Below are 27224 nucleotides of genomic sequence, written 5' to 3'. Positions count from 1 at the left end.
TTTTCTCTTCCTTCTTTATACTTTTCTACTTAAAAACCCAGTATTTTAAATTATAAATATATTGAAAAAGAATCAGTATTATCAAGTAAATAAAATAAATTTTAGAATACGTTTTCTTTTTCACAGTCCTGCATACAACAGAAGGACTAAAAAATAAAAAAGATTTTGAAATGGAAATACTCGGTATAGTTTAACTTTAGTGAACCCAGTCATTTTTAAAGAAAATAAACAGAGGAACACATGTAAAATTATACGAAGTATAGCATCACACCATACATTTAAACAGTCTCTGTTATTAAGAGAAGATATTTCGGCCGGGCGCGGTGGCTCACGCCTGTAATCCTAGCTCTCTGGGAGGCCGAGGCGGGCGGATTGCTCAAGGTCAGGAGTTCAAAACCAGCCTGAGCAAGAGCGAGACCCCGTCTCTACTATAAATAGAAAGAAATTAATTGGCCAACTGATATGTATATAAAAAATTAGCCGGGCATGGTGGCGCATGCCTGTAGTCCCAGCTACTTGGGAGGCTGAGGCAGAAGGATCGCTGGAGCCCAGGAGTTTGAGGTTGCTGTGAGCCAGGCTGACGCCACGGCACTCACTCTAGCCTGGACAACAAAGCGAGACTCTGTCTCAAAAAAAAAAAAAAAAAAAAAAAAAAAAAAAAAAAAAAAAAAAAAAAAAAAAAAAAGAGAAGATATTTCTACATTTCTACATTTACAGATAATTGCATAGGAAAGAAATCAACTCAATATACAAAACATTAATGGTACTATATTTCCTAACGCTATTTAAATATACCTTACCTCTTTTCCATAATTTCCAGTGTTAAGTGCAATAGCTCCCTTTTACTCTTTTCTCGTCTTTTTATCATCTCTAGAATAGTAACAGCTCGACTTAGATCTCGACGCAGCTTAAGCATTTTTTCATAAGAGGCTTCATCATTTTTGCGATTCTGCAAACATGAAGTTGGTTAACATCAAATACTTCTAACTGGTGGCACTGTGAGCATAGTTATTGATACATAAAAATTATATATTTGAAGGGTTAAATCAGAATTTAAAGATACAAAGGGAGCATGGATCACCAGGAAATCAATTTTGTATATAATTTTTAAATGTATTAACATAGAAATATATCATTAACTGCTCCATAATAAATCTTAAGGTTGATTTATTTTACACTAATATTTTTAATTATAATTGTATAGAATGTCATATTAAAGCACAAATTAAACAGTATTAAGATATACATGACTATAAATAATATTTCTTATATTAAAAATACTACCAAAATCCTCAAATTCACTTACTTTTCGAGTCTGCATTTTTTCAGTACGTCTTCTAAAAGCCACGTAAGGATCATTTGTGCTGGAACCATCTCGCTTTTCTTGTTTTACTGATGGGATAAGAGATGGCCCTCGACAGTTTTTTCTCTTTTTAATCCAGTACTCATAAACTTCTCTAATTAATTCATCATCTTCTTTTAGCAGTAGTTTGGCTTCTTGCAGGCTGACTGGCTAAATGTAAAACCATTATGTCATTTTCATATAATAAATATGTAAGGTTCAAAAGTATTTACTTTTAGATTTAAATGACAGTCAAAATTACAACAGCATATAACGAATAGCAAACTTATGTGCAATACCTTATACATGTCAGTCACTGACCTAGGTATTTTATATACATTATTTTATTTAATTTTTACAACAATTCTGGGGAAATTTAGGTACAAGAAAATTTAAACATATTGTCCAAGATTACACAAGTTAGTTAACAGGAAGAGATGAGATTTGAATCCGTGCTTTTTAATTCCAAAGCCTGCTTGCTTACCTTACCATCCCATATTATACTGCTTCCATATAATGCAGATATCTACATAGAATATGCACATACACACTTATATATAAATGAAGTTGTACCTGCTGACCACTGCCTTTTTCTAGACGGTCAATCATCTCCTCAAATTGCAATGGGCAGATTTCCATTTTCTTTTTCAGTTTATTCACAAATACTTCATCTTCAGAATCCAAATCATAATCAGGCTGTTCAGCATCCAAACTAAAAGCTGACAGAAGGAACCACAAGCAATCATTTACTATGTGAAGTCACTGACAAAAACCTCTCACAGATGTCTGGATAAAAACAAGACCTTATATTTTCTAAATAAATAAAGATTTTGTTTTCAGAGCCACAAATAATCTAAAGTCATACATATATCTTCCACATTTAAAGAAAGGAGATTATCTTTACTATGAACATATTAATAGATATAAGTGATTAAAGAAACAAATGTGACCTCCTCTGCCCCTCCTTTTAGCAAATCAACTAGAAGCCCATTATTAAGAACATAAATAAAGAGATCACTGAATGTATGGGGCTGAAACATGTGACAGTGCCATTTCTGTAGCTCAAAAGTCACCACATATCAGTAATTTCATATAGTTTGACATAATATAAAAGAATACGGTCTTTAAGTATGATTTTTTTCTAGAATGTTTAAGTCCTATTTTATAGATTATTTAGCTACTTGACCCAAAGCTCAGGGAGTGGTATTTAAAGCTTAAGTGTTTGAAACCACAACCAAATAACAGTACAGGTCGAGTATCCCTTATCCAAAATGTTTGGGATCAGAAATGTTTCAGATTTTGGAACATTTGCATCCATATAATGAGACATCTTGAGATAGGACCCACATCTAAACACGAAATTAATTTGTTTCATATATACTTTATACACATAGCCTGAAGGTAATTTTATATGATATTTTTAATAATTGTGTGCATGAAACAAAGTGAGACCCATCACAAGGTCGGGTGTGGAATTTTCCACCTGTGGCATCATGCTGGTGCTCAATCAAATTTCTGAGCATTTCAGATTAGGGTTACTTGACTTGTTAAATAGCTATTGTTCAGTGAGTACATTTCCTGCCAAGGAGGTTTGTTCCCTCATGAAAATCATTGTCATGGTGATGGAAATATGAGGTTTATTTCTTAGATATGTTGTCAAGAACCACTGCTCTATACTGTATTATCAAATGTCATACAATTACTTACCCAAATTAAGCTAGGTTGATATAAATATAAGGAAAATATTAAATAGCTTGATATCAAAACTTGTCTCACATCTTTTATTTACTTAATTCCTTCTACTAACCTTAGAGTCCAAATCCTTACAATAGCTGACTGCCCTTTTTTCCTAGTCTCCAGTGTCATCAGTACCTTATGATCTAGTAATATCAAATTTCATATATGTCACACAGCATGCTATTTCATGACTTCAGGCCTTTACATTAGCTATTTTGTTTGCCCATCAAATAGGCAAATGTCTATTTAATCTTTTTAACACCCAACCTGATACCACTCTTTTAGAATCCTTTCTTGACTGTCTCCTACCCAATAGTGGTTCTTTAACCATTTTTATCTTTTTTAGAAGCTGTGAATCTACTCCCCAGAAAAAAATTATGTAGTAAACATACAATGTTTTGTATAAATTATAGGTAATTCAAATATGACCCCCAAAAGCTGTGGCTCCAAGGTTAAAAATCCTGCTCTAGGTCACTTCCTTTCTTTTGTACTATTTTCTGCACATACTTTATAATCTACTTGTTAAGCATAGCTCCCTATTAGAATGTGATTGAACTCCTTGAGGGGAAACATGTGTCTTATTTTTGTGCTTCTAAGAGAGAGAGAGAAACATGTTTCACCTCCTATGCCATTTCTGCTAGCACTCTACTGAAAAGCATTCTAATGTTACATCTATCTACTAAAATGCGAAAAAACCCCAAACCAGAGAGGACTATTTGGCTGTCAAATATCTACCACCACTGCTTCGAGCATAATACAGTATCTGGTCTGGAGGAATCGAAAAAATATCTGTAGAAGTGAATGTATTATTTTACTGTTTTATTTTCCATTTTGACAATGTATCACTTGTATAACATTCCTAATTAAAGCAAATATTCAGACTCACATAAAAATCTCTATAAAAACTGACTCTATAAAAAATGTTAACACCTTTGTACCAATGTTACTTGCAAACATAGGCCCTCCAAAGTTTTTCCACGATCTCATTTTGTCGTTACTATGTAAACAGGCTTTTGCAGATAGTGAAGTTGATTAAGACTCTGCTAGATTAAAAGATATTTTTGTCCCTAACCAAAATAATGCAGATCTGTGTTGTCCAATATGGTAATCAATCACTAGTTATATATAGCAAATTAAATTTATATTAAGTAAATAAAATTTTAAATTCAGTTCCTCAGGTTGTATTAGTTACACTTCAAGTGCTACCCAGCTTCATGTGGCTTGTGGCTAGTGCTGTACCCGATGGCACAAATTACAGAACACGTCCGTTATCACAGTAAATTCTATTAAAAGAATGCTGACCCAGCTAATCCAGAAAGTCAAACTGATAGGGACCAAAGCAGCAATGCTGTGCCTTAAGGTTCTATTTTATGAATCTCATTTATACATTATACTCTGGCATCCTCTATTATATTAAAATGTATTTATTTTCTTTAGATCAAATCACAAGTCAAATTATAATCAAAACGCTTAATTATTCATAAAAACTAAACAAGCTTTCCGAGTATCCCTTACTTCCCATTAAAATACATGTGACATGCTTCTAGTATATATTATATCACCAGTGACACATCACAGCCAGCATCTCAGGGAACTGCATGAAGATCAGAAAGGAAGATTCCTATCCTACGAATCAGAGACTCAGTGTCTTTCCCACTGAAGTTAACAAGGATCTACGGGTCAGAGTGTTCTTGCCTCTGTAAGAGGCTTTTCTTCCAGCCAGTGAGAATTCATCGAAAATCTTAAACATGAGAAGAACCAAATCTTGTTCAGATATAGAATACTAAAATCCTAAATAAAAGCTAGCACATAAAAATCTACTTAAGGATTTCATTTGACCAAAAAAATCATAGCAAACAACCTTAATGTGTAATTTAGCTTTAGCTGAACCTGCAGCTTCCAACTGACAGCTCACCCCAAGCTGATAAAGATGTAACATATTTATCATGGTCCTAGAAATAGGAGTATCTTCCTATTTCCTGAGTCATGTTATTGAATGTGTTCTAAGTAGAAAACAGGGTCCAAAGAAAAACAGGCAAATGGGTTATCTCTTCTAATTAAGTTCTGTCAATTAAAATGAGACCTCGCTAGTCAATAATTGTTAAATAATGGGAACCACACTATGGAATCTGAATCCTTTTAAAATATTCTGACAAGAAGCCTAGAAATATGTATAGTTAAGCAAAATACAGTATTATATGTGATACACAGATGTAGGAAAAAGTATTACATAAAACAAGTTTAAGTGAAAAGAACACAACAGCACACACTGATTATTTTAAACGAAAATACGGAGCAGTCCAAACCATAGTGCTTAAGAGTGTAGTAACAGAGACAAAATGTTTACAAATGTCTATGTAACAAGTGCCATTTGTGATTCAAACTAAGTGTGCAAAGGTGGATATGTCTGTAATTTCAAATAGCATTTCAAAAATACAGGAAGCAAATAGGGAAAGGATATTCAAGTCCAAGAAACAGCAGAAAATGCAGACAAGGAATAGAACATAATATCCCTGATTGAAAGCAAGGTACACTATTTAAGCTTGAGGAGAAATTTCTCAGCCCAGTTTCAACACAAGCACTAACTCTGAATGATTTGTAGTACCTACTTGAAAAGCTCTTGATAATAAATTCTGAGCAGCAGAAAAGACTGTTGAATGGTGATATTTACTGTAAGGTGGTAAGTACATGATATCCTTGCCTTAGATCTAAGAAGACAAAGATGTCACCGGGTTAGCTAGATCATGAAATCCTTCAACCTCTTGTTTAAAAGCTAGGGCTCAGAGTAACTTCTAGAATGTAGTTAGGGAGAATAAATGGGGAAGACCAGATTTGGAAAACCTTGAAATCCCAGATATGACATCCTTTGTACATAAAGTTCTGTGGCTGATGCTATAGACTTTATCTGCCAGAAAGAAGTACCAGAAGAATATGTTGTAGGACGATGTGGAAGCAGGGAAAGAGAAGAAAATGTAACTTTTCAGAATCAGGGCATAAAGACAGGGTATCTGTACTGAGAGGGAAAGAAAAAGTAGTTTCTACCTTTTTTTTTTTTTTTTTAAGGTATCCATTTAAAAACTTTTAGAAGTCCAAACTTACAAGAGTTGCAAGATAAAAAACAGTAAAAAGAATACCTGCATACTGTTTACCCAGATTCACCTACTGTTAACATGTAATTTGCACATGTGCTCGAGCTTGTGCACGCTCTCATTACATGCATGCACACACACTTTATTTTTTCATTTTCTAAACCATCAGAGAATTACATTCGTAATGGCTCTTAACTGCTAAATATTTCAGTGTGTACTTCCTAATAGAATGTTTATGTAAACAGTCATCAACTTCATAAATTTACAGTCATACAACAATCTGTCTATATTCTGTCAGCTGATTCAATAATTTATAACATTTCTCCCTCCAGTACAGGATCACTCCAGGATCAGGTATTACTTTAACTGTTGTTTCTTTAGTCTCCTTTAATCTGGAGCATTTCCACAACCTTTGTCTTTTAAGACACTGATATTTTTTGAAGAACACTGTTGCCCTCCCCAGGACTCTATTACTATTATTATTCTTGTTATTATTAATACATGCCTCACTTTGTATGCCACGATTTTCCCCTATCAGATTAGATTATGCATTCTTGGCTAGAATATCGCACAGTTAATTTTTTTAGTGTTTCTCAGAATATCACATCTGGAGGTACACAATGTTCATCTGTTCCTCGTAAGTGATGATAATTTTGGTCACCAGTCAAGATGTTGCCCAATTACTCCACTGTATAACTGTTTTTTTCTCCTTTTTTTGGTAAATAATAAGCAATTTGTGGGGAGAGCTTGAAACCATGCAAATATCCTATTCCTTATCAAAATTTCCTCCCATACCAAGCATAAATTGATGATTCTAGTGTGATCGAATCTTGATTTATGATAACTACAAAAATGATTTTCCAATTCTAGTATTCTTTTCACAGTGTATCCTTCAAACTCTTTGCATTCTACTATAAGCATGGTATGGCTCTTTTCCCCTACACATATTCATCAGTATGAATTTATGAATTCCTACATTTTCAATGGTTTATAATTTATTATTGTACTTTACTTTGTTGCTCAAACCGTCCAAGAATTAACTAACCAGTGGAAACCTGTGTGTCTTTGTGACATACCTCCATCTTTTCTTGAGTGCTTAATATCTGGCATAACAAGATGTTCCAGGGTCATTTTGTACCTATCCTGCCCCAGCCCTTCAATAAGTCGTATCAGCCATTTCTCTAAGGATTCCTGGATCCATTTAGTAGGGGAATTGATTAGAGAACAGGTACAAAGTATGCTTATTGTTACTGAATATTTTTGCTTCTTTGCCCTTTCAGAGGAAAGAACTAGAAATAAATACACACACATCCCCGCATACATGCATGTAAAAAATACTCAAAGATTTCCTTGATTATTAACAGGACAGCCAAGTAGAAAGGAAAGGGAGAGAAAGAATGGCTCTTGTCTGTTCTGGGTAGCGCTGTTTTGTTTTAGAAAAGAAAAGTCCTAGCTGTGTGATCTAAAAGCCTTATAGTTAATCAATCAAAAGAGAAACAACATTAAGACCCTTTGGATCAGGAGACATTAAGTAGCAGTGTTCATGGTACACCTACCATCTGGAACTAAAGAGGATTATGGTTTTAATATAGGTTTTTCCCTACATAGTTCTGAGATAAAAGGAAGAAATTTATGACTTCTTTCCTAAGTTAGCTGAAGACAAGAATAGCTGAAGTTGAAATTTTCCAATGAAATGTTAAAAGATAACATGTAATAAATACATTTGGAAAATGCTGGGTAATACCATAAGACTCTCAAAGCCTCTAAACACAGTAATAATATGCACTGTGACCCTGGGAGTGGGGAGGGGAATATAATATGCAATCATTCCCAAACATATTTGAATACGGCTTTTTCAGGGAATATTAATTATCAAAACTCTGAGGAAAAGTTCATATAACATTACGTGTTTTACAATTTAGAAATCAGGGAAGTTGAAAGAACCAGTTCATTTTTTTTAATTAAAAAAAAAATCAAAGCAATGTACTCTTTTATAAGCAACTTACTAGACCACTTAGCAATCAGGATTCAATTTTACCTTTGCAGAAATTAACACTATAATTATTTTTTCCTCATTTACTGTAGTATATTGAAAGGTGATATCAATTTTTAAAGAATTAAGTAACATAAATTTTATACAATTTCTTCCAGAAAACAGAAGAGGGAACAATTCCCAACTCATATTATGATGCCATTATTATGGATACTCAAATCAAATGAGACAGAGCACAAGAAGAGAAGGCTACTGACCAACATCTTTCATGAACTTAGGTGCAAAAATCCTCAATAATATTTTAGCAAAATTTCATCCAACAATGTATGAAAAAATATATATACCATAGCAAAGTGGGATATAGTCTAGGTATGCAAGGCTGGTTTAATGTTTGAAAATCAGTAAGTATAACCTACCATATTAAAAGGTTAAAGAAGAAAACTCACATGATACCAGTTGTTGTAGAAAAAGCATTTGACCAAATTAAACATCCATTCATGATAAAAACCGAGTGTACTAGGACTAGAGGGGAACTTTCTAAATCTCACAAAAAGCAACCATGAAAACCTATAGGTTACATAATACTTAATGGTCAAAGACTAAATTCTTCAACTCTAGGATTAGGAATAAGGCAAGGATGTTAGGAAATTGTGTAAAATTGCTGTTAATTCTTTAAAAATTGGTATCACCTTTCAATATACTACAGTAAATGAGGAAAAACTATAGCGTTAATTTCTGCAAAGGTAAAACTGAATCCTGACTGCTAAGTGGTCTAGTAAGTTGCTTATAAGAGTACATTGCTTTGATTTTAGTTAAAAAAATGAACTGGTTCATTTCAACTTTCCTGATTTCTAATTTGTTTGAAAATTAGTGCACTAGGACTTCAGGGGAACTTTCTAAATCTCACAAAAAAGCAACCATGAAAACCTATGGCTAACATAATAGTTAATGGTAAAAGACTAATTTCTTCCCCTCTAGAATTAGGAAAAATCCCTGCCTGGGTACACTGGCTTACATCTATAATCTTAGCACTTTGGGAGGTTACGACAGGAGGATTACTTGAGGCCAGGAGTTCAAGATCAGGCTGAGAAATACAGGCAAATCCTGTCTCTACAAAAAAAATAGGAAAATTAGCCAGGTGCAATGGTGTGCACCTATAGTCCTAGTTACTCAGGAGGCTGAGGCAAGAAGGATCCCTTGAGCCCTGGAGTTTGATGTTGCAGTGAGCTATCATGATGCCACTGCACTGTAGCCTGGATAACAGAGTGAGACCCTGTCTCAGAAACAAACCAAACAATTACTTCCTAGAACTAACAAGTAACTTCAGTAAGGCCACAGGATATAAGATCCAACTGCATTTCTATACACTGACAATGAACAAGTGGAAAGCAAAATAAAAAATGCAATACCATTTCCAACTGTTTCAAAGAAAATAAAACATTCAGTTATAAATTTAACAAAACATGTACAGGATCTGTATGATGAAAATTATAAAGTGTCAATGAAAGAAATCAAAGACAACTTAAACACTTGGAGTGTCAAATCATGTTCATGGCCTAGAAGACTCACATATACCGTGTTTCCCCGAAAATCAGACCTACCTATAAAATAAGCCCTAGCAGGATTTCTAAGCATTAGCGCAATAGAAGCCCTACCCCGAAAATAAGACCTAGTGATGGGCGTGGCTATGAAAGCGTATCTGCACAACCCATGCATTTCGTCACTGAGTGGTAAAGAAGACGAGCAGCCCTCCTCATCTGCCCCATGGGAGCTTTATTGCTCGACATGAGAGATTGGGGCCAATGGTTCTATAGGAAATAGAGTCGCAAGAAATTCAGGATGGAATCTGGGGTTTGGAGAGTTATGATGGTGTTCCAGAAGAAGATGACTTAACTATATTTGAATAAATGTAGATTGTTGTACTGTACTTAAAAAAAAAACAAAAAACAAAAAACAAACAAAAAAAAAACACAACCCCTGAAAATAAGCCCTAGGGTGTCTTCTTGAGGAAAAAGAAATAGAAGACCCTGTCTTATTTTCGGGGAAACACGGTTGTAAAGTGTCAATTCTCCCTAAACTGATCTGTAGGTTTAAGGCCATTACTATCAAAAAATCAGCACGTTTCTTTGTAGACACAGACAAGCTTATTCTAAAATTTATATTGAAACAGAAAGGCCCTAAAATATCCAAAACAATTTTGAAAAAGAAAGTAGGTGGAATCATTCTCCCTGATGTTAAAAATTACTATATTGCTGCAATACTCAAGACAGTGGTACTATCTTGGGATAAACACAGAAATCAGTGGAATAGAATGGAGAATCCAGAAACAGATCCACACCAATATGCCCAATTAATTTTTGACCAAGAAGCAAAAGCAATTCAATGGAGGAGAAAAAGCTTTTTCAATAAAGGGCACAGAAGCAACTGGACATCTAGAGGCAAAAAAATGAGCACCTTGACTCAAACCTCACACTTTCTATAGAAATTAATTCAAAATAGATCATAGACTTAAATGTAAAACAGTAAAACTTTTAGAATGGAACAAAGAAAAAATCTTTGAAGCTTATAATCAGGCAAAGAGTTCTGAGACTTGACACTAAAAGTATGATCTGTAAGAGGAAAACTGATAAATTGGATGTTATCCAAATTAAAAACTTTTGCTCTGAAAGACTATTAAAAAGATTTTTTAAAAATTACAAAACAGGAAAACAGGAAAAATGTTTCTAATCACATATCTGACAAAAGACTTTGTGTTAGAATATTTTTATTTCAAAATATTAAGGAGGTACAAATGTTTTTTGTTACATAGACACGTTTTATAATGCTTAAGCTGGGGCTTTTAGTGTGTCCATCACCTGAATAGTGTTGTTCACTGTGCCCAACAGGTAGTTTTTTACCCCTTTCTTGACTTCCAGTGACCTTTAAACCGCTCTGTGCTTGTGTGTGCCCATGGATTAGCTCTCAATTAATAGAGAGCACATGTGGTGTTTGTTTTTCCATTCCTGAGATACTTCACTTAGGATAATGGTCTCTAGTTTCATCCAAGTTGCTGCAGAAGACATATTTCATTCCTTTTTACGGGTGAGTAGTACTCCATGGCACATGAAGAATGAAAAAGGACCCCTACAATGTTAATATTTGCCATATACAAACATTAACAAGATAGATAAAAGACTTAAGTGTAAGGCATGAAACCATAAAAATTCCAGAAGAAAATGTAGGGAAAACCCTCCTAGACATTAGCCTAGGCAAAGAATTTATGATTAAGACTCTAAAGGCAAATACAGCAACAACAAAAACAAATAAATGGGATTTAATTAAATTAAAAGGCTTCTGCACAGCAAAGGATATAATCAACAGAGCAGACAACCTACAGAATGGGAGAAAATATTTGCAAACTATACATCCCATAAAGGGCTAATATCCAAAATCCACAAAGAACTCAAACAAATCAGCAAGAAAAAAGCAATCCCATTAAAAAGTGGGCAAAAGACACGGACAGAAATTTTTCAAAAGAAGATAAACAAATGGCCAACAAACATATGCAGAAATACTCAACATCACTAATCACCCAGAAATGTAAATTAAAATCACAATGAAATATTACCATACCCCTGTCAGAATGGCCATTGTTAAAAAGTAAAAAAACAATAAATGCTGGCATCTAATGGATGCTGGTATGGATGCTTATATACTGTTGGTAGGATTGCAAATTAGTACAATCTCTATGGAAAACAGTATGGAGATTCCTCAAAGAAACCAGCACCAACCACTTTGGGTATCTACCCAAAGGAAAAGAAGTCATTTTATCAAAGAGACATCTGCACTTGAATGTTTATTGCAGCACAATTCACAACTACAAAGATGTGAAATCAGCCTAAGTGCCCATCAATTCACAAGCGAATTAAGAAAATGTGATATACAGAGTATATTTTTAAAAACTCTCAAATCTCAACATTAAAATAATCCATTAGAAAATGGGCAAAATACACACAGGATCATTTCACCAAAAAGGATATATGATGGCAAATGAACATATGAAAAGATGTTTCGTATTAGTCACTTACGAAAAACGTAAATTAAAACTACAATGAGGTATAACTACATACCTATTAGAATGGCTAAAATGAAAAATAGTGATAACCTCAAATGCTGGAGAAGATATGGAGAAACTGGATCCCATATACATAGATGGTGATAATGTAAAATGGTGCATCTACTTAGAGAAATAAATAGTGTAGCAGTTCCTGTCCAAACTAAAAATGGATGATCCACCAACTACACTCGTATTTATCCCAGAGAAATAAAAACTTATGTTCAAACAAAAACTTGTACACGAATGTTCATAGCAGTTCTATTTGTAATAATCAAAACCTGGAAACTACTCAAATGTCCTTCAATGGGTGAATGGATAAAAAACTCGTATATACAAATCATGGAATACTGATCAGAAATAAGGAGGAATGAACTATTGATATATAGAACTGGATGAACCTCAAGGACATTGAGTGAAAAAAAGCCAACCTTTAAAGGATATATACTGCCTGATTCCCTAACATTTGTGAACTAACATAATTATACAGATGAAGAACAGATTAGCGATAGCCAGGGGATGACAGGGAGGGGATAAGTATGGCTATAAAACTAACTAGAGGGAGTCTTCTAGTGATGACACAATTGAATATCTTGATTGTGGTGGTGGTTATGTAAGGCTACCATGTGATAAAACTGCACAGAAGCACAAACACATGTGCATGTACAAATATTGTACTATCGTTGGGCATGAGGTTAACATTGGATGAGGCTGGAGGAATTGTGCAAGAGATCTTTAGCTGCACTGTCTTTACTACTATTCCAAAGTATACATCTTTCCAAAGATAAGATACCTCAGATTTGTACTGATTAAAAAATTTTCCTCCCAAATAATCTACAATTCGCCTGCCATTTTATTACTATTATTTGATTACAATATCACCAGAGTCAAATCCTTTTTTAATATAATACCTTTTGACTCTTCTGACCATTGGTTATCAGTAAAATGTAAATGTAAAATGATTTTTTTTCCTACAAGACAGGTCTTGCTCTGTCACTCAGGCTGGAGTTCAGTGGCAAGATCATAGCTCACAGCAGCCTCAAACTCCTGAGCTCAAGTGATCCCTCTGCCTCAGCCTCTCAAGTAGCTGGGACTATAGGCATGCACCATCATGCCCAACTAATTTTTTCTATTTGTAGTACAGACGTGGTCTCGCTCTTCCTCAGGCTGGTCTTGAACTCCTGAGCTCAAACTATCTACCTGCCTCAGCCTCCTAGAGTGCTAGGATTACAGGCGTGAGCCACTGTCCCAGCCTAGCTATTTGTTTCTAAATTGCCAACTACTTGGAGATTGGGCACAGGCTTTCAGCTGCTCATCACCAAATGTAAAAGCTAACAAAGGGTCATTTCTATCCTTACATCATTATTAAGTGAAATAAGTTCCCAATTAGAACACTAAATTTTAAAAATTACCATCACTTTACTAGTAGAAACATAGATGGCTCATGGTCCAATTCTGCTCTGCTATCTGTTTTCATCAATAGTTTTACTGGAACATAGTTACATTCGTTTTGTATTCTCCATAGCTGCTTTTGTACCACAACAGCAGAACTGACTAGTTGTGGCAGAGAATGAATGACCTGCAAAGCTCACAGTATTTCCGATCTGACCCTTTACAGAAAAAGTTTGCTGATCCCTCACTTTTATCAAGAAGTTCTTGAAAACTATTAATATTACTAATTCTGAGCAGGAAGAAAACTACTTCTATATCTGAAATATATTATTCATCCTACTTGTTTAAAGCAGCATAAGATTCCATATTGGGATGGAACTAAAAATCTAGAAAGATAAATGCTATCTTTTTTGTCAGTTTAGGTGTTCAAACACAATTTTAAAAGTTGAAGATGGGCTCTAAGTAACTCTCAAGCTGATGCTGGTCTATAAAGAAAATGTTCTTGAACAGATAAAAATCTGTCAAGTTACATATGAGGATAAATATAGAAAACACAATTATTAAAAGAATAATTACTAATACTTACGCTGGATGTGAATGAGCTGCTTTGGCATCTTAAATTCCCCAGGATATATAGACTCATAGTAAGCAATATTACTTTCTGCCTCTGGGACTGGTATAACCATATTATCCCTCTTCTCGCCATACACCTGCTGTGCTGAAATAGCCCGCTGAAGATGATGTTCCTAAGAAAAAGGAAAAATAGATAAGTTTATGTATTAAAAAGTAGCGAACAGAATGTAGGCCTTACAAAGAGGGTTTTGCTCTTTTTTTTTTTAATAGTAGGATTTTAGTAGGTCTTGAAAGCATGCTATTAGTAATAATTGGTGATAAAAATATTTTTTTATAAGAGACAGAGTCTTGATCTGGCACCCAGGCTAGAGTGGTGTGATTCATAGCTCACTGCAGAATCCAACTCCTGGGCTCCAGTGATCCTCTTGTCTCAGCCTCCCAAGCAGCTAGACTATAGGCATGACCCACCACACCCAGCTAATAAAAACATTTTAAGTAGAAATGAGAACATTTTGTTAGAAACACTGAATATTTCCTCAATTAAGGAAAGGTACTACACCAAAACTGAGAGTTATACAAAGAGATTCCAAAAAGTTGACTAGAACTATTAAAACTTGCACTTTACAGATGAGGTTCGAAGAAAAAGAGTTTAAAACATTTGAGCTTATCATATAAAGAAAGCAGGCTATGGATAAAAAACATTTCATTGATTCAAATCTCCTATTCCTACAGTACTTTGTAAATTTAGAAGGTACTTTCATACAAACCAACTATTAATAATAGGATATTTTCAAAGAAGGGTAGAGATTATTATCTCCATTTTTAGTTCATGAAACAGACACAGATTCAAACTCTGTCTTTTGTCTTGAGTAATAACCTTTCTTACAAATTTCCAGAACCCTTTTTGAACAGTTGCAGAGTAGGTATAGGAGCATAAAGCACAATGCTCTGGACTTAGGCTGTTTGGATTAGAACTCAACTGCAACACTAGAACAGTTTGTGACTCCTGGCAAGAAACATCAGTCTTCTAAATCTGTTTCATCCAGTAAGAGAAAAATAGAATCTACTTTATAGAGTTGGTTGGAGATATAAGATAAATGTAAATAAAATAGCATAATGCCTAGCATGTAACAGGTGTTCAAAATAAACTTAGTCACTGCCCATGAAGCTTTCACCAGTTTATGATACCACCAGTTGCCACAAAGTATTGTTCTCACCCAGCCCTACCAACACTGAATTTTGGCATACATTTTATTAAATTCAAACTATTTTATATATATAAAAATACAAGTTCATATGTAAAAAACATTCCTCCAATAGTATAAAATGAAAAGTTCCAGTCCTCACAGGTAGCTCCCATTAAGACTGGACATGTTCAGATATTTTAATGTGTATACAAATATATATATTTAAATATATAGGAGCAGCCTACTATACATAATATAGAAGTATATACATTATACATAATGTAGTATATACTATATATTGCATAGTAGGATGTCATATAAATGTTGATATACATATAAATGTATATAAGGTATTCTACTATGCAATATAGAACTTTATTCCTAGCTTTGGTTCACTTGCTATATCCTGGACATCTTTCCATACCAATACTTCTACTATATTCTTTGCAACAGCTGCATTGTATTCTACTATGTAGATGCACCATAATTTATTTAACCAGGCAAAAATTGATAGGAAAAAACCTTGGAAACAACCTAAATGCCTACTCTCCTTCCCAAATACTGCAAAAACCAATTCTGTATTATGTACAAGTATCTTTGTGGACTTGTGAAAGCTTCTGTAGAACAACTACAAAAGGAAGCGCTCCAAGGGCATGTATAAGGTTGCGATAACATACATTCGCATCATTCCCTTTAGTAACTACTTCTCGAAATCCCTTTTCAATTTAAAAATATTTGCCCACCTTGTTATTTTAGGTTAATTTCTTTACAGATGATGGTTAAGTTTTCCTTCCCTCGAATGTTGTTCTTTGCTCATTTTAAAAAATGCTACTTTTCTTTTCTCACTGATATTTAAATACCTGGGTTATTTCCTTTTTAATATTAAGACAATCAGTCTCATGTAATAAATCTTAGAAGTATTTTTCTGCAATTTTTTGACTTCTGATTTTGTTAAGACTATTTTTTCCATATAGGAAAGATCTTCTATTTGTCTATCTAATTTACCGATCTTTTCCTTTATGCTTTTTTCTTGCTTAGTAACAGATATAAATTGTATAGGAACTAGGATGTGTAAGCACACATTTTCTTTTTTATAACTCAATTTGATCTTTGATTCTAAACCTTCGGGATGGCTCTGGGAGCTGACAGAAATTAAGTATGTATGTGCACGGAGGATGGGGGAAATGGCGTGACTTAGCGGCTACCTTTATCTTCTTACACTTTGGTAGAGCTTATTGTCCTCCTGTCTACTGGCCCCAAATTCCCACTGACAGAGAGAGTGCTTTTGTGAGTCCCAGCTTCAGGCAGTTACATATGCTCTTCTACTCTGATAGACTCAAATGTCGAGAGAGAGATTCTTTGACATACACCCAAGCACAAAATACACCAAACTCAAAGCACTTTATTTATAATTTGCATTTTGTTCCCAGCTCAGAACCCTTAATCTATCCTTTCTGTGTGTAGGTAAACATATGAGAGATACGGTACCTCTTGGACTCTCTTGCAAATCTGTTCTTACTTCTGCTGATACTTTTGGAACGTACACTCAAAAATTTGATGATTTCGCTTCACTAGTTCTGTTATATGACTCCTGGTCCAAATGGGAGGTGGTTGTAGGTGAGAAGAGAATATGCCAATGTCTAAGATTATTAATTGGTCAGAAAATGAATGCTTCACATACTACCCCATGTTCCCACCTCAAGCTTATGAAAAAAAAATTTACCCCATGTCAGGTTTTTACCCTACTTTTTACAATTTACTTATTTTTACATCTGTAATTTATTTTCTGTGTAAGAGAAGGATCTAACTTTTTTCCCCAAATAGTGAGCTACCTGTCTTAATGCCACACATTAAATCATCTATTCTCCTTAATCACTAAAAATGTCTGATATTATGTAATACATTCCCCTTACAACTGGAGTATTTCCATGCTTTTTTCTTTTCCTGTTCTATTCAACTCTCTCCTATGCCAATATTAAACAGTGTAGCCTCATACATTTTGCTTTCTATCTAGTAAGGCAAATTCTTCCCTAAGATTTCTTATGGTTATTTACTTTTTCAGATGGACCATAAGAAAGTTCTTTTTTCAGGTGTAAAACAGGAACCCCAAGGTATTTTGATTTTTATAGGCAATATATTATAGCATGGTGGTTAAGAACATGGAGTTTGTAATCAAGAATGCCCTGGATTTTGAATGTTGGCTCCACAGTTTACTAGTCCTATGACTTTGGGACTTGGGGCAAATTACTTACTATTTCTCAGTAATAGTTTTATTATTGGTAAATGCACACTGTATTACCTGCCATATGGAATTGTGGTTAAAATGCCTCAACACACTGAGTACTCAATACATGGTAGCCAATGTATAGCTTTCATTTTTAGAGAAGCTGAAGTTTTTCATATGCTTAGTTACTATTTCAATCTTCTGCGTGAACAGTGTTCTGCAGAAAAAATTTCCCTCATGTTTATACCATTTTTCATAACCATGAAATCAAATTTTTATCAATATCATAGTGAAAACTCACCGCTTTAAAAATCTTATTTGTGGTTTTATCGTTATATAAAATATTTCACACAATTCATGACTTCTTCATATCTTTAACAGTCAAGAATATGATTCTCACTTTATAATGGCATTTAAGGGTCATGATGTGTGCAACCTCCTTCCAAATGGTTCAATTAAAAAACCCAGGATGGCCGGGTGCGGTGGCTCACGCCTGTAATCCTAGCTCTTGGGAGGCCGAGGCGGGCAGATTGCTCAAGGTCAGGAGTTCAAAACCAGCCTGAGCAAGAGCAAGACCCCGTCTCTACTATAAATAGAAAGAAATTAATTGGCCAACTGATATATATATATATATAAAAAATATAGCCGGGCATGGTGGCGCATGCCTGTAGTCCCAGCTACTCGGGAGGCTGAGGCAGAAGGATCGCTCGAGCCCAGGAGTTTGAGGTTGCTGTGAGCCAGGCTGACGCCACGGCACTCACTCTAGCCTGGACAACAAAGCGAGACTGTCTCAAAAAAAAAAAAAAAACAAAAAAAACAAACAAACCCAGGATTTACAGAATTAGAAAAAATGCAAAATATTAACAACTATAGATTTTAGGTTGAAGGTATATTTTCTATAAATTTGAAAATTTTATAATTCAAAAATTATAATTTTATAATTATTTCTATAGTTAAATTTTTATAATTAAAAGTTGAATAGGCCGGGCGCTGTGGCTCACGCCTGTAATCCTAGCTCTTGGGAGGCCGAGGCGGGCGGATTGCTCAAGGTCAGGAGTTCAAAACCAGCCTGAGCAAGAGCGAGACCCCGTCTCTACTATAAATAGAAAGAAATTAATTGGCCAACTGATATATATATATAAAAAATTAGCCGGGCATGGTGGCGCATGCCTGTAGTCCCAGCTACCCGGGAGGCTGAGGCAGAAGGATCACTGGAGCCCAGGAGTTTGAGGTTGCTGTGAGCTAGGCTGACGCCACGGCACTCACTCTAGCCTGGGCAACAAAGCGAGACTCTGTCTCAAAAAAAAAAAAAAAAAAAAAAAAAAAAAGTTGAATAAAGAACAGTAAGTACTGAGGGCCAGAGATGTATATAATACAGAGCAAATATGGTTAAGTTCTTCTAAGTCATAAGTAAAAAACAACCTCATTCTTTAACAACTGGGATAACTATTATCTTCTATTATTCATATTTATTTCCTCCCCAAGTAAAACAGTGCCCCCCTTATCCTCAGGGGTTATGCTCTAAGAACCTCAGTGAACACCTGAAACTGCAGATATTACCAAACCCTATATATACGTTTTTTTCCTATACATATATACCTATGATAAAGTTTAATTTCTAAATTAGCCACAGTAAGAGACGAACAACAGGCTGGGCACGGTGGCTCACGCCTGTAATCCTAGTACTCTGGGAGGCCAAGGTGGGAGGACTGCTTGAGCTCAGGAGTTTGAGACCAGCCTGAGCAAGAGTGAGATCCTGTCTCTACTATAAATAGAAGGAAATTAGCCAAACAACTAAAAATAGAAAAAATTAGCTGGATGCGGTGGCACGTGCCTGTAGTCCCAGCTACTCAGGAGGCTGAGGGAGGAAGATGGCTTGAGCCCAGGAGTTTGAGGTTGCTGTGAGCTAGGCTGACACCACGGGACTCTGGCCCAAGGCAACAGAGTAAGACTCTATCTCAAAAAAAAAAAAAAAAAAAAGAGAGAGACAAACAATAATAAAACAGAACAATTATAACAATATACTATAATAAAAGTTATATGAATATGGTCTCTTTTTAAAAATATTATACTGAAATCACCCTTTTTCTTTTTGTGATATTGTGAAATGATAAAATACCTACATGATGAGATGAAGTGAGGGGAATGATGGAGGCATTATGATGTAGTGTTAGGGTACTACTGAAAACTAATTCAAAACTTATAAATTGTTTAGTTCTGGAATTGTCAATTTAATATTTTTGGACCATGGTTTACACCTCAGGTAACTGAAACTATAGAAAGCAAAAGCGCATATAAGGGGGACTACTGGATGTACAAGGAGCCTGAAACAAGGAGATCAAACAGAGAAAGCCACTGTGGCTGGCGCATGGTGAGTGAGGTAGGGGAATGACAAATTCATCTATATAATGTCAAGAATCTGTCCTTTTTCTAAGAGCAATAGTGTCTGAAGGATTTTAAAAGATCAACCTGGTTGCTATGTAGAAAATAAACCATAGTCTATAAAATGGAATTTAAGTAGCTTTTAAATAGTTCAGAATAATATTTAATGACATGGGCAAACTATTTATTAAGAGACATCTAAAAATTATATGTTCAGTAATTTCGTTTAAATTTGTTTAAATATTTTTTTAAAGAAAGACACAATTGAGCATATCTCTATTTAGCAAAAAGTCTGAAAGTGTACTTATCTCAATCTTCCCTATATTCCTTTATCCTCTTATTTTTTCATAGCACTTACCATCTTCCGATATACCATATACTGGGCTTCATTACTATTGTCACCCATCTGTCCCCCTACCTCCAATTTAAGCATCAAGATAGCAGGGATTTTTGTCTCTTTTGTTCACTGCTATATCATCACCCTAAAATAGTGCTAAGCACAAAGCATGGTGCTTAAATGAATATGTACGCATGTATATGTGTATGTACACACACGCACACATGCCCACACAAATAAAGTGTTAAAGCATATACATCAAAAAGTGAACAGATTACCTCTGGGTGATACAATTTTGAAACTCTTTCATACTTTCCCTTATTTCTCATATTTCTAAAATGTACTTGTAATACTTTTTGGCAGAAGAAAATATTTCAAGTACATTTTACTAAATGATTTTCTAAAACAATGGTAATTTCTAAAAGACATAATTTACTTGATTCAGTAAAACTTTTCCCATCTATGTCAGCTTCTTTCAAGAGTACAATATTCATTTACTCGTAGCTTTCCAGGTAAAGAAAGTATTTTTAAAAATCAAAGCTATATACATCTATTTCCATAAAATAACATAAAATAATTATTGAAAATGAAATTATTTTTGCTTTGAATAGGAAGATGTAAAATGGTGAAGCTAAGTAACAAATGAAATAAATTAGAATATGATGAGTTCCGTATTCAATTCAATAGATATTTATTGAATGCCTTGACTAAGTACCTAAGATTATACAAGTCTAAATTCCAATTATATAAAACGTTCAGATATTCCCTAAAGACAGTATCTGTGAATGAAATTTCAGAATAAATGGACTGCAGCATTAAACAGGCTAGCATTCCCAAACTATGTTCACTGGAATATTAATTTCAAATTATCAACAGGTAGTCTAATAAAGAATTCAATAATTTAAAAAAAGTATAGAGAAGGCTGGGTTTAGATTTTTTTACTTAAGCACTTCTGAGAGCTCTTAACGTGCTAGTGTAAATTATGGTTCTTCATGAGGAAGGATATGACTATTCCAAACCTATGACCACAGAATCATTTTTTCAAAAATTATCCATTAATAGTTCATAGACAACTTTTTGAATACAGTGCAGAACATCTGGGCTTAAGTATGTTCATTAATTAACTTAGTCTGTATTTATTGAGTGGTAACTATTATGTACCTGGCACTGGGGATATGGTAAATAGACACTGTAGAGCTTACACTCTAGTAAAGAGGACAGATACTAATAACATAGTCCTGAAAATAAATTATAAAGTATAATAAGTGCTATGAAGGAAAAGTACAATGTGTCTTGAAAATATAAAACACTAAAATCAATACCGATTTTCCATAAAATAACTGGGACACAAATTCTCAAATCAGTCTCATCTTATAGGAAACAAAGTAAGCACAATTAAATAATTTAAAGAATTCTTTAATATGTAATCTCATAAAAATGGAACTAGATGAACCATAATTTACATTAAGCAAGAAACTGAAAAAGCTTCTTGTACTACAGATATAGATAGATAACATGTTTTGTATACATAGCAGTATGAAGGATAAAAAGAGGATCAGAAAAGACTGAACAGTGATCTTTACAAAGTTTAGAGGCCCACTTGCACGCCATGAACCTCACTGTCAGGGCACTGGGCTCTGAAAGTATTCATTTCTGTTACTTCAGCCTGCTTAGTACAACAGAAGAGCACAGGCTTTAGAGACCCAAGCACAAATCTAGCTTCATCATCTGACCCCCAAGTCTGGCAAGCCACCCTGCTATGTATTTTTATTATTTGTATAACATACATTTTTTTCCTTATCCATTTTTTCTTCTCCTCTCTCCAGCAGAAAATACCCTTCCTTTTACTCTCTTCTGTTATTTTTGCTTATCCCATGAAAAATATTACTTTTCGGTGGCTTTTTATAGTCTCTGTTCAATGCATGGGTAGTTAACGCAAAAGGCTCAACTACTTCTAAACAGAGCGTATTGCTAATATTTAAGAAGTCAGAAAATACAATTTTTTTATTAAATAAAAGTGACATTAGCTCTCTGTAGATAAACCTATCTGAAGGGGTAGGTTTTGCAAATGTGTTGTAAATGTCTGCTCAGTACCTTTGTTCACAGAGATGGATATCTCTGCTGATGTCGCCATTCCCCATACCCCCACCCCAACATGGGAAACTCCTACTTGTTCTTCAAAGTCAATTTTTTTCAACTCTATAAAGGCAAATTAACTTTCCAGTAATAAATAGTAGCTGAACACTGGTATTACAACACTCCTGTACTTAATTAGGAATTTATTTCAATCTGATAATATCAACTATAGTATGTCTTCTATTAATAGTAAGTCTATTTATATTTAAGTGTGACCAAGCCATGGTCAGAATGCAAAACTTACTTCTTAATAAGGTAAGAAGGACAGATGAAAGACTTTAGGAACAGATAAAACACGGTCCCCTGAAGTTACACCTCTTCACAAAAGTACCCTAAAAACAAGAGTACTGTTAACCCACTGCCAAAAATGCAAGGAGTTGTAGGATAAAATCCACAATATCTCCACTTTATTTTTCCTCCTTGAATATACAAAAGATGAATATTGAAAGCGGTGATAGTCTTTAGTGCTGTTCATCAAATATTTCTGGTACAGTTGCACTTTCTGGCCGTCCTGTGGTTGGGTGGAGCTAGGTAACTAATTCTGGCCAAGAGTTTTAAGTCAAAGTGATCTATATTCCTCTGGACCATAGCTTTTAACTGCTAGTTAAAGATGTGAATTCTTCAAGGTACTCCTCCCAGCTGTCCCCATGTTTGAGATACTGACTGTTGCATCAGCCTGGTTCCCCAGCTGATCCAGCATGATGATCCAAAATGTGACAAGAACAAGAAAAAAACTTTTGGTATTATATGACACTAAGATTTTGAGGCTATTAGTTATCACAGCACACCCTAGCTTATCCTAACAAACATAAATTGGTACACCCCAAAGCACAATACTTAAATAATTAATTAACAATAATTAAAAAAACTAAAATATATTCCATTGGTTTGAAAGCCAGGCAGCAAGGAAACTCCTCGGAGGCTATTAGGGTGGCAGTCCATATACAATATAAAACACTGGTAAAAGTCAGTTATGACTTGAAGAGCACATAAGGTACTTAATAAACCTGTAGTTCTTGGGGAAGAGGTTAAATAACTGAACATTTCTTAATGAGTGTATGAAAAAAATGTTCAATCACACTAACCATGAGGGAAATGCAAATCAAAACCACCATGTTATGTCACCTTACCCCAGTCAAAATGGCTATTATCAAAAAGATGAAAAATAAATGTTGGTGAGGGTGTGGAGAAAGGGGAACTCTTATACATTGTTGGTGGGACTATAAATCAGTACAGCCATTATGGAAAACAGTATGGAGGGGTTCCTTAAAAAAGTTAAAAATACATCTTCCATATGATCCTATAATCCCACGACTGGGTACATATCCAAAAGAAATGAAATCAGTTATGTTAAAGAAACATCTGCACCTCCACTTTTATTGCAGCACTACTCACGATAACCAAGATAGAGAATCAACCTAAATGCCCATTAACTGATGAGGAAAGAAAATGTGGTGTATTTATACATCGGAGTACCATTCATCCATAAAAGGATGAAATTCTATCATTTGTGAAAACATGGATAAGCCTAGAGGATATTATGTTGAATGAAATAAGCCAGGCACAGAAAGAAAAATAGCACATGATCTCTTATGTGGAAACTCAAAAATAATCTCATAGAAGTTGAGAGTAGAACAGTGGTTACCAGAGACTGGAGAGAATATGGGGGAGGGGAAACCGGGAGAGGTTGGTCAGCAGGTATAATGTTACAGTCAGGCAGGAGTAACTTCTGGTATTCTATTTGCACAGCAGGGTGACTACTGCTAACAATATCGCACTGTATATTTCAAATAGCTAGAAGAGAGGATTTTGAATGTTCTCACAACAAAGAAATGAATGTTTAGCCGATGCATATGCTGATGCTAATTACCATGATTTGATCATTACACAACATATGCATATATCAAAACATCATATAGTACCCCATAAATATGCATTGCTTAATGATCAGAATATGTTCTCAGAAGTGCGTTAGGCAAATTTCATCATTGTGCGAATGTCACAGACTATACTTACGCAAACCTAGATGGTATAGCCTATTAAACACCTAGGCTCTATGGTAGTGCCTATTGCTCCTAGGCTACAAACTTGTATAGCATGGTACTGTACAGAATACTGTGGGCAACTGTAACACAATGGTAAGTACTTGTGTAACTGAACACATCTAAACATTGAAAAGGTACAGAGAGGCATAGTGTTATAATCTTATAACACAGTCACATTCCCGTGGTTTGCTGTTGACCGAAATGTTGTTATGCAGCACATTGACTAGATATACAATTACTATGTGTCAATTAAAAAAAGTTAAAATGCTATGTTGGTAGTTCTGTGTTTGGCATTACAAGAAAGAAACAAATTTTAAAACTGACCAGAGTTTGTATGCAGGAATAAAAGAGAAGAGAGCTCAAAAATATGGGGCCTTGGAAACTTGGAAGGGAAGAGTCCCTCTCAATTCAAAGCCATAAATTTAAAAACCAAGAAAGGCTTTGAGCAACAAAGGAAGAGTAATCAGCTTTGAGGTAAGGTCCAAATCAAGAGTGTGGTCATCATACTCACTGTTAAAACATCTGAATGGATAACGACAATAATCTCAGAGCAGAGACCCAATTAAAATTTTGATGCCTTGTAAAAGCTTTCAGTTGAATAAAATGCTCTCAGGAAAAAAAAAAAAAAAAAAAAAAAAAAAGACACATACAGTCCAATAGGTTCAAGGTAGCAAAATTTAGAAGACAGACATCCAGTAAAGATGTAAAGAACTCTGGCACACTGAGCTGAATGGAAACACATTAGAAGCCTATGAAGTTGTGCCACCAACAAACAAAAATCAAGAGCCTGGATGAAAAATCTGATTGATTTAAGAGTGTGCTTAAATCTCCAACTTTCTATAGGCAGGAAGCAGGTTGTAAAGTGTTTCAGCTCCCAAAGAGGGAATATCTTCCAAAGCCTACCTCAGATGGGGCTAAGGAAGATGAAAAAGAAGAACCTCCTAGATATCAATGCCAACTGCCACAATAAACAATGGACTGGGGAGCCCCCCAGGAGGCACACCCAGTGCCTAAACAAGAACACTCCCTACATCTAGGGTAAGGGGGCTTTCAGAAAGTCTGGCTAGTAGGATTTCTGAATTGCTATGGATTAGGGATTGCAGTATTTCTATCTTCTGTTATCCACATGGGAGTGTTTATCGTGGTGGTCCTGTCCTTGTTAGTCCAACCAATACTGGGTGGGGGGAACAGCTGCAGATAACATTTTCATTCATGGATCTTCAGATCAAGAAGAAACACATACATGCCCAGTACACAGTAATGTGTATAGCCTGGAAATCCTAAATTTGATGCTGTAATTAACTGGTGATTTGGGACAGGCTTCACTGGGGAAGAGATGAGTATAGTAAAAGGCTATTAATCAAATAATCACAAAAATAAATAGTTTACAACAGTAAGTGCTATGAAAGATATGAAATCATGAGAACCTGTCCCAGACCTGACATAATGAATGGACACCTAAGGAAGTGACCTTAAGTTGAGATCTAAAAGATCAGTGGGAGATTACTAAACCAACCCATAGGGGAGTAATGTTTTAGTATATAGGAATAAATGAGAAATGATCCTGTGGCTGAAGGGAAAATGAAGGCTTTAGAGGAGATAAAAGGAGGTAGGGGCCAGAATATGTAAAGCCTAATACATATGTCACTTTGAAAACAATGGGAGTCCTTTCTAGGTTTTCAGCAAGAGTGATACAATGAGATTTCCATTTTCAAAGGACCACTTGCTCAGAGTACTAGGGAAGCAACAACTGTAGTCTTGGGAGGACTGGTTGGGAAGCTACTTAAATCTAGGCAAGAGATGACAGTACCTTGAATTAGGGAAGCGGCAATGGAGACAATAACATCTGAAATATTTAGAAAATTATTTAAACATCAATACACTGGAATTTTTACTCAGGATATTTAAAACTCTTGCTAGCCTATCTGAACGTTCATCCTAGTTCTCTAAATTCTCCACTGGGATTCATAGTAAATTTGAATACATTAAACTAAAGGATAGCCTAATACTGATTTGTTATACCTAGCTAACAAAGGAACAACATCTATATTAGAAGTATGCCTCCCCAACAAGTCCCAGCAATCCTTTTAGAAGACACATATATATTAGGAATAAGTGGTCATCTTGTTTCATGTCACTTTATTTAGTAGTTAAATACCCCAGATTACATTCCATTATTTCCTAACTGATAAGGCAGGGTGTTTAGTGAAAACTTTCTGGATCTGAATCTTAGAAATTGCAGATTCTATTCAAACTTAGCTGGGCCCTCAAATAAAATAACATTCTTACATTTATTAGTTGGTTTCTTGAAAAAATGCTAATCTTAGCATAAGCATTTCTTTTTTTTTTTTTTTTTTTTCTTTTCCTGAAAAAAGTCAGCAGGTATATAAGCATTTCTTTATCCCTACTTCAACAAAAAAAGAAAAATGTTTGTTTTGTCACCACAAAAGTTAGAAGGAATTTCTGATGTTATGTGTATGACATAAAAGTTCAAACCAAAGATGAAATAAAACCCAACAAATGTTTCAAAATAGTGTATAGAAAAACCCAGGACAAATGAATCAAGCAATGTATATTTCTAGAGTTGATTCTACAATATTTCTTGGTAAGCAGGAAAAAAAGGCTATTTTATTTTATTGGAATAGCATTATAAAGGACAAATTCACAAAGGGAAAAAAATTCATACAGAATTGT

At 34.8% G+C, this 27224-nt stretch overlaps 1 protein-coding gene across 4 annotated transcripts in view; it reads right to left on the bottom strand.

Annotated features, from left to right (window-relative positions):
* Positions 1–27224, bottom strand: part of EPC1 (enhancer of polycomb 1) — a 95479-nt gene that overhangs the window by 22576 nt on the left and 45679 nt on the right. For all 4 annotated transcript variants that reach the window (XM_012783561.2, XM_012783567.2, XM_012783558.3 and 1 more), the window contains exons 2-5: positions 14233–14392; positions 1916–2061; positions 1307–1513; positions 801–949 (exon numbers count right to left, since the gene is read on the bottom strand). In XM_012783561.2, the coding sequence (XP_012639015.1) occupies positions 801–949; positions 1307–1513; positions 1916–2061; positions 14233–14392 (662 nt within the window). The remainder of the gene's footprint in view (positions 1–800; positions 950–1306; positions 1514–1915; positions 2062–14232; positions 14393–27224) is intronic.

The sequence above is a fragment of the Microcebus murinus genome, chromosome 25 (genome assembly GCF_040939455.1).
Source record: "Microcebus murinus isolate Inina chromosome 25, M.murinus_Inina_mat1.0, whole genome shotgun sequence".
In the NCBI taxonomy this organism is placed as follows: Eukaryota; Metazoa; Chordata; class Mammalia; order Primates; family Cheirogaleidae; genus Microcebus; species Microcebus murinus.
Note: the sequence above shows the minus strand (reverse complement) of the source record. Positions and strands in the feature narration are given on the sequence as shown.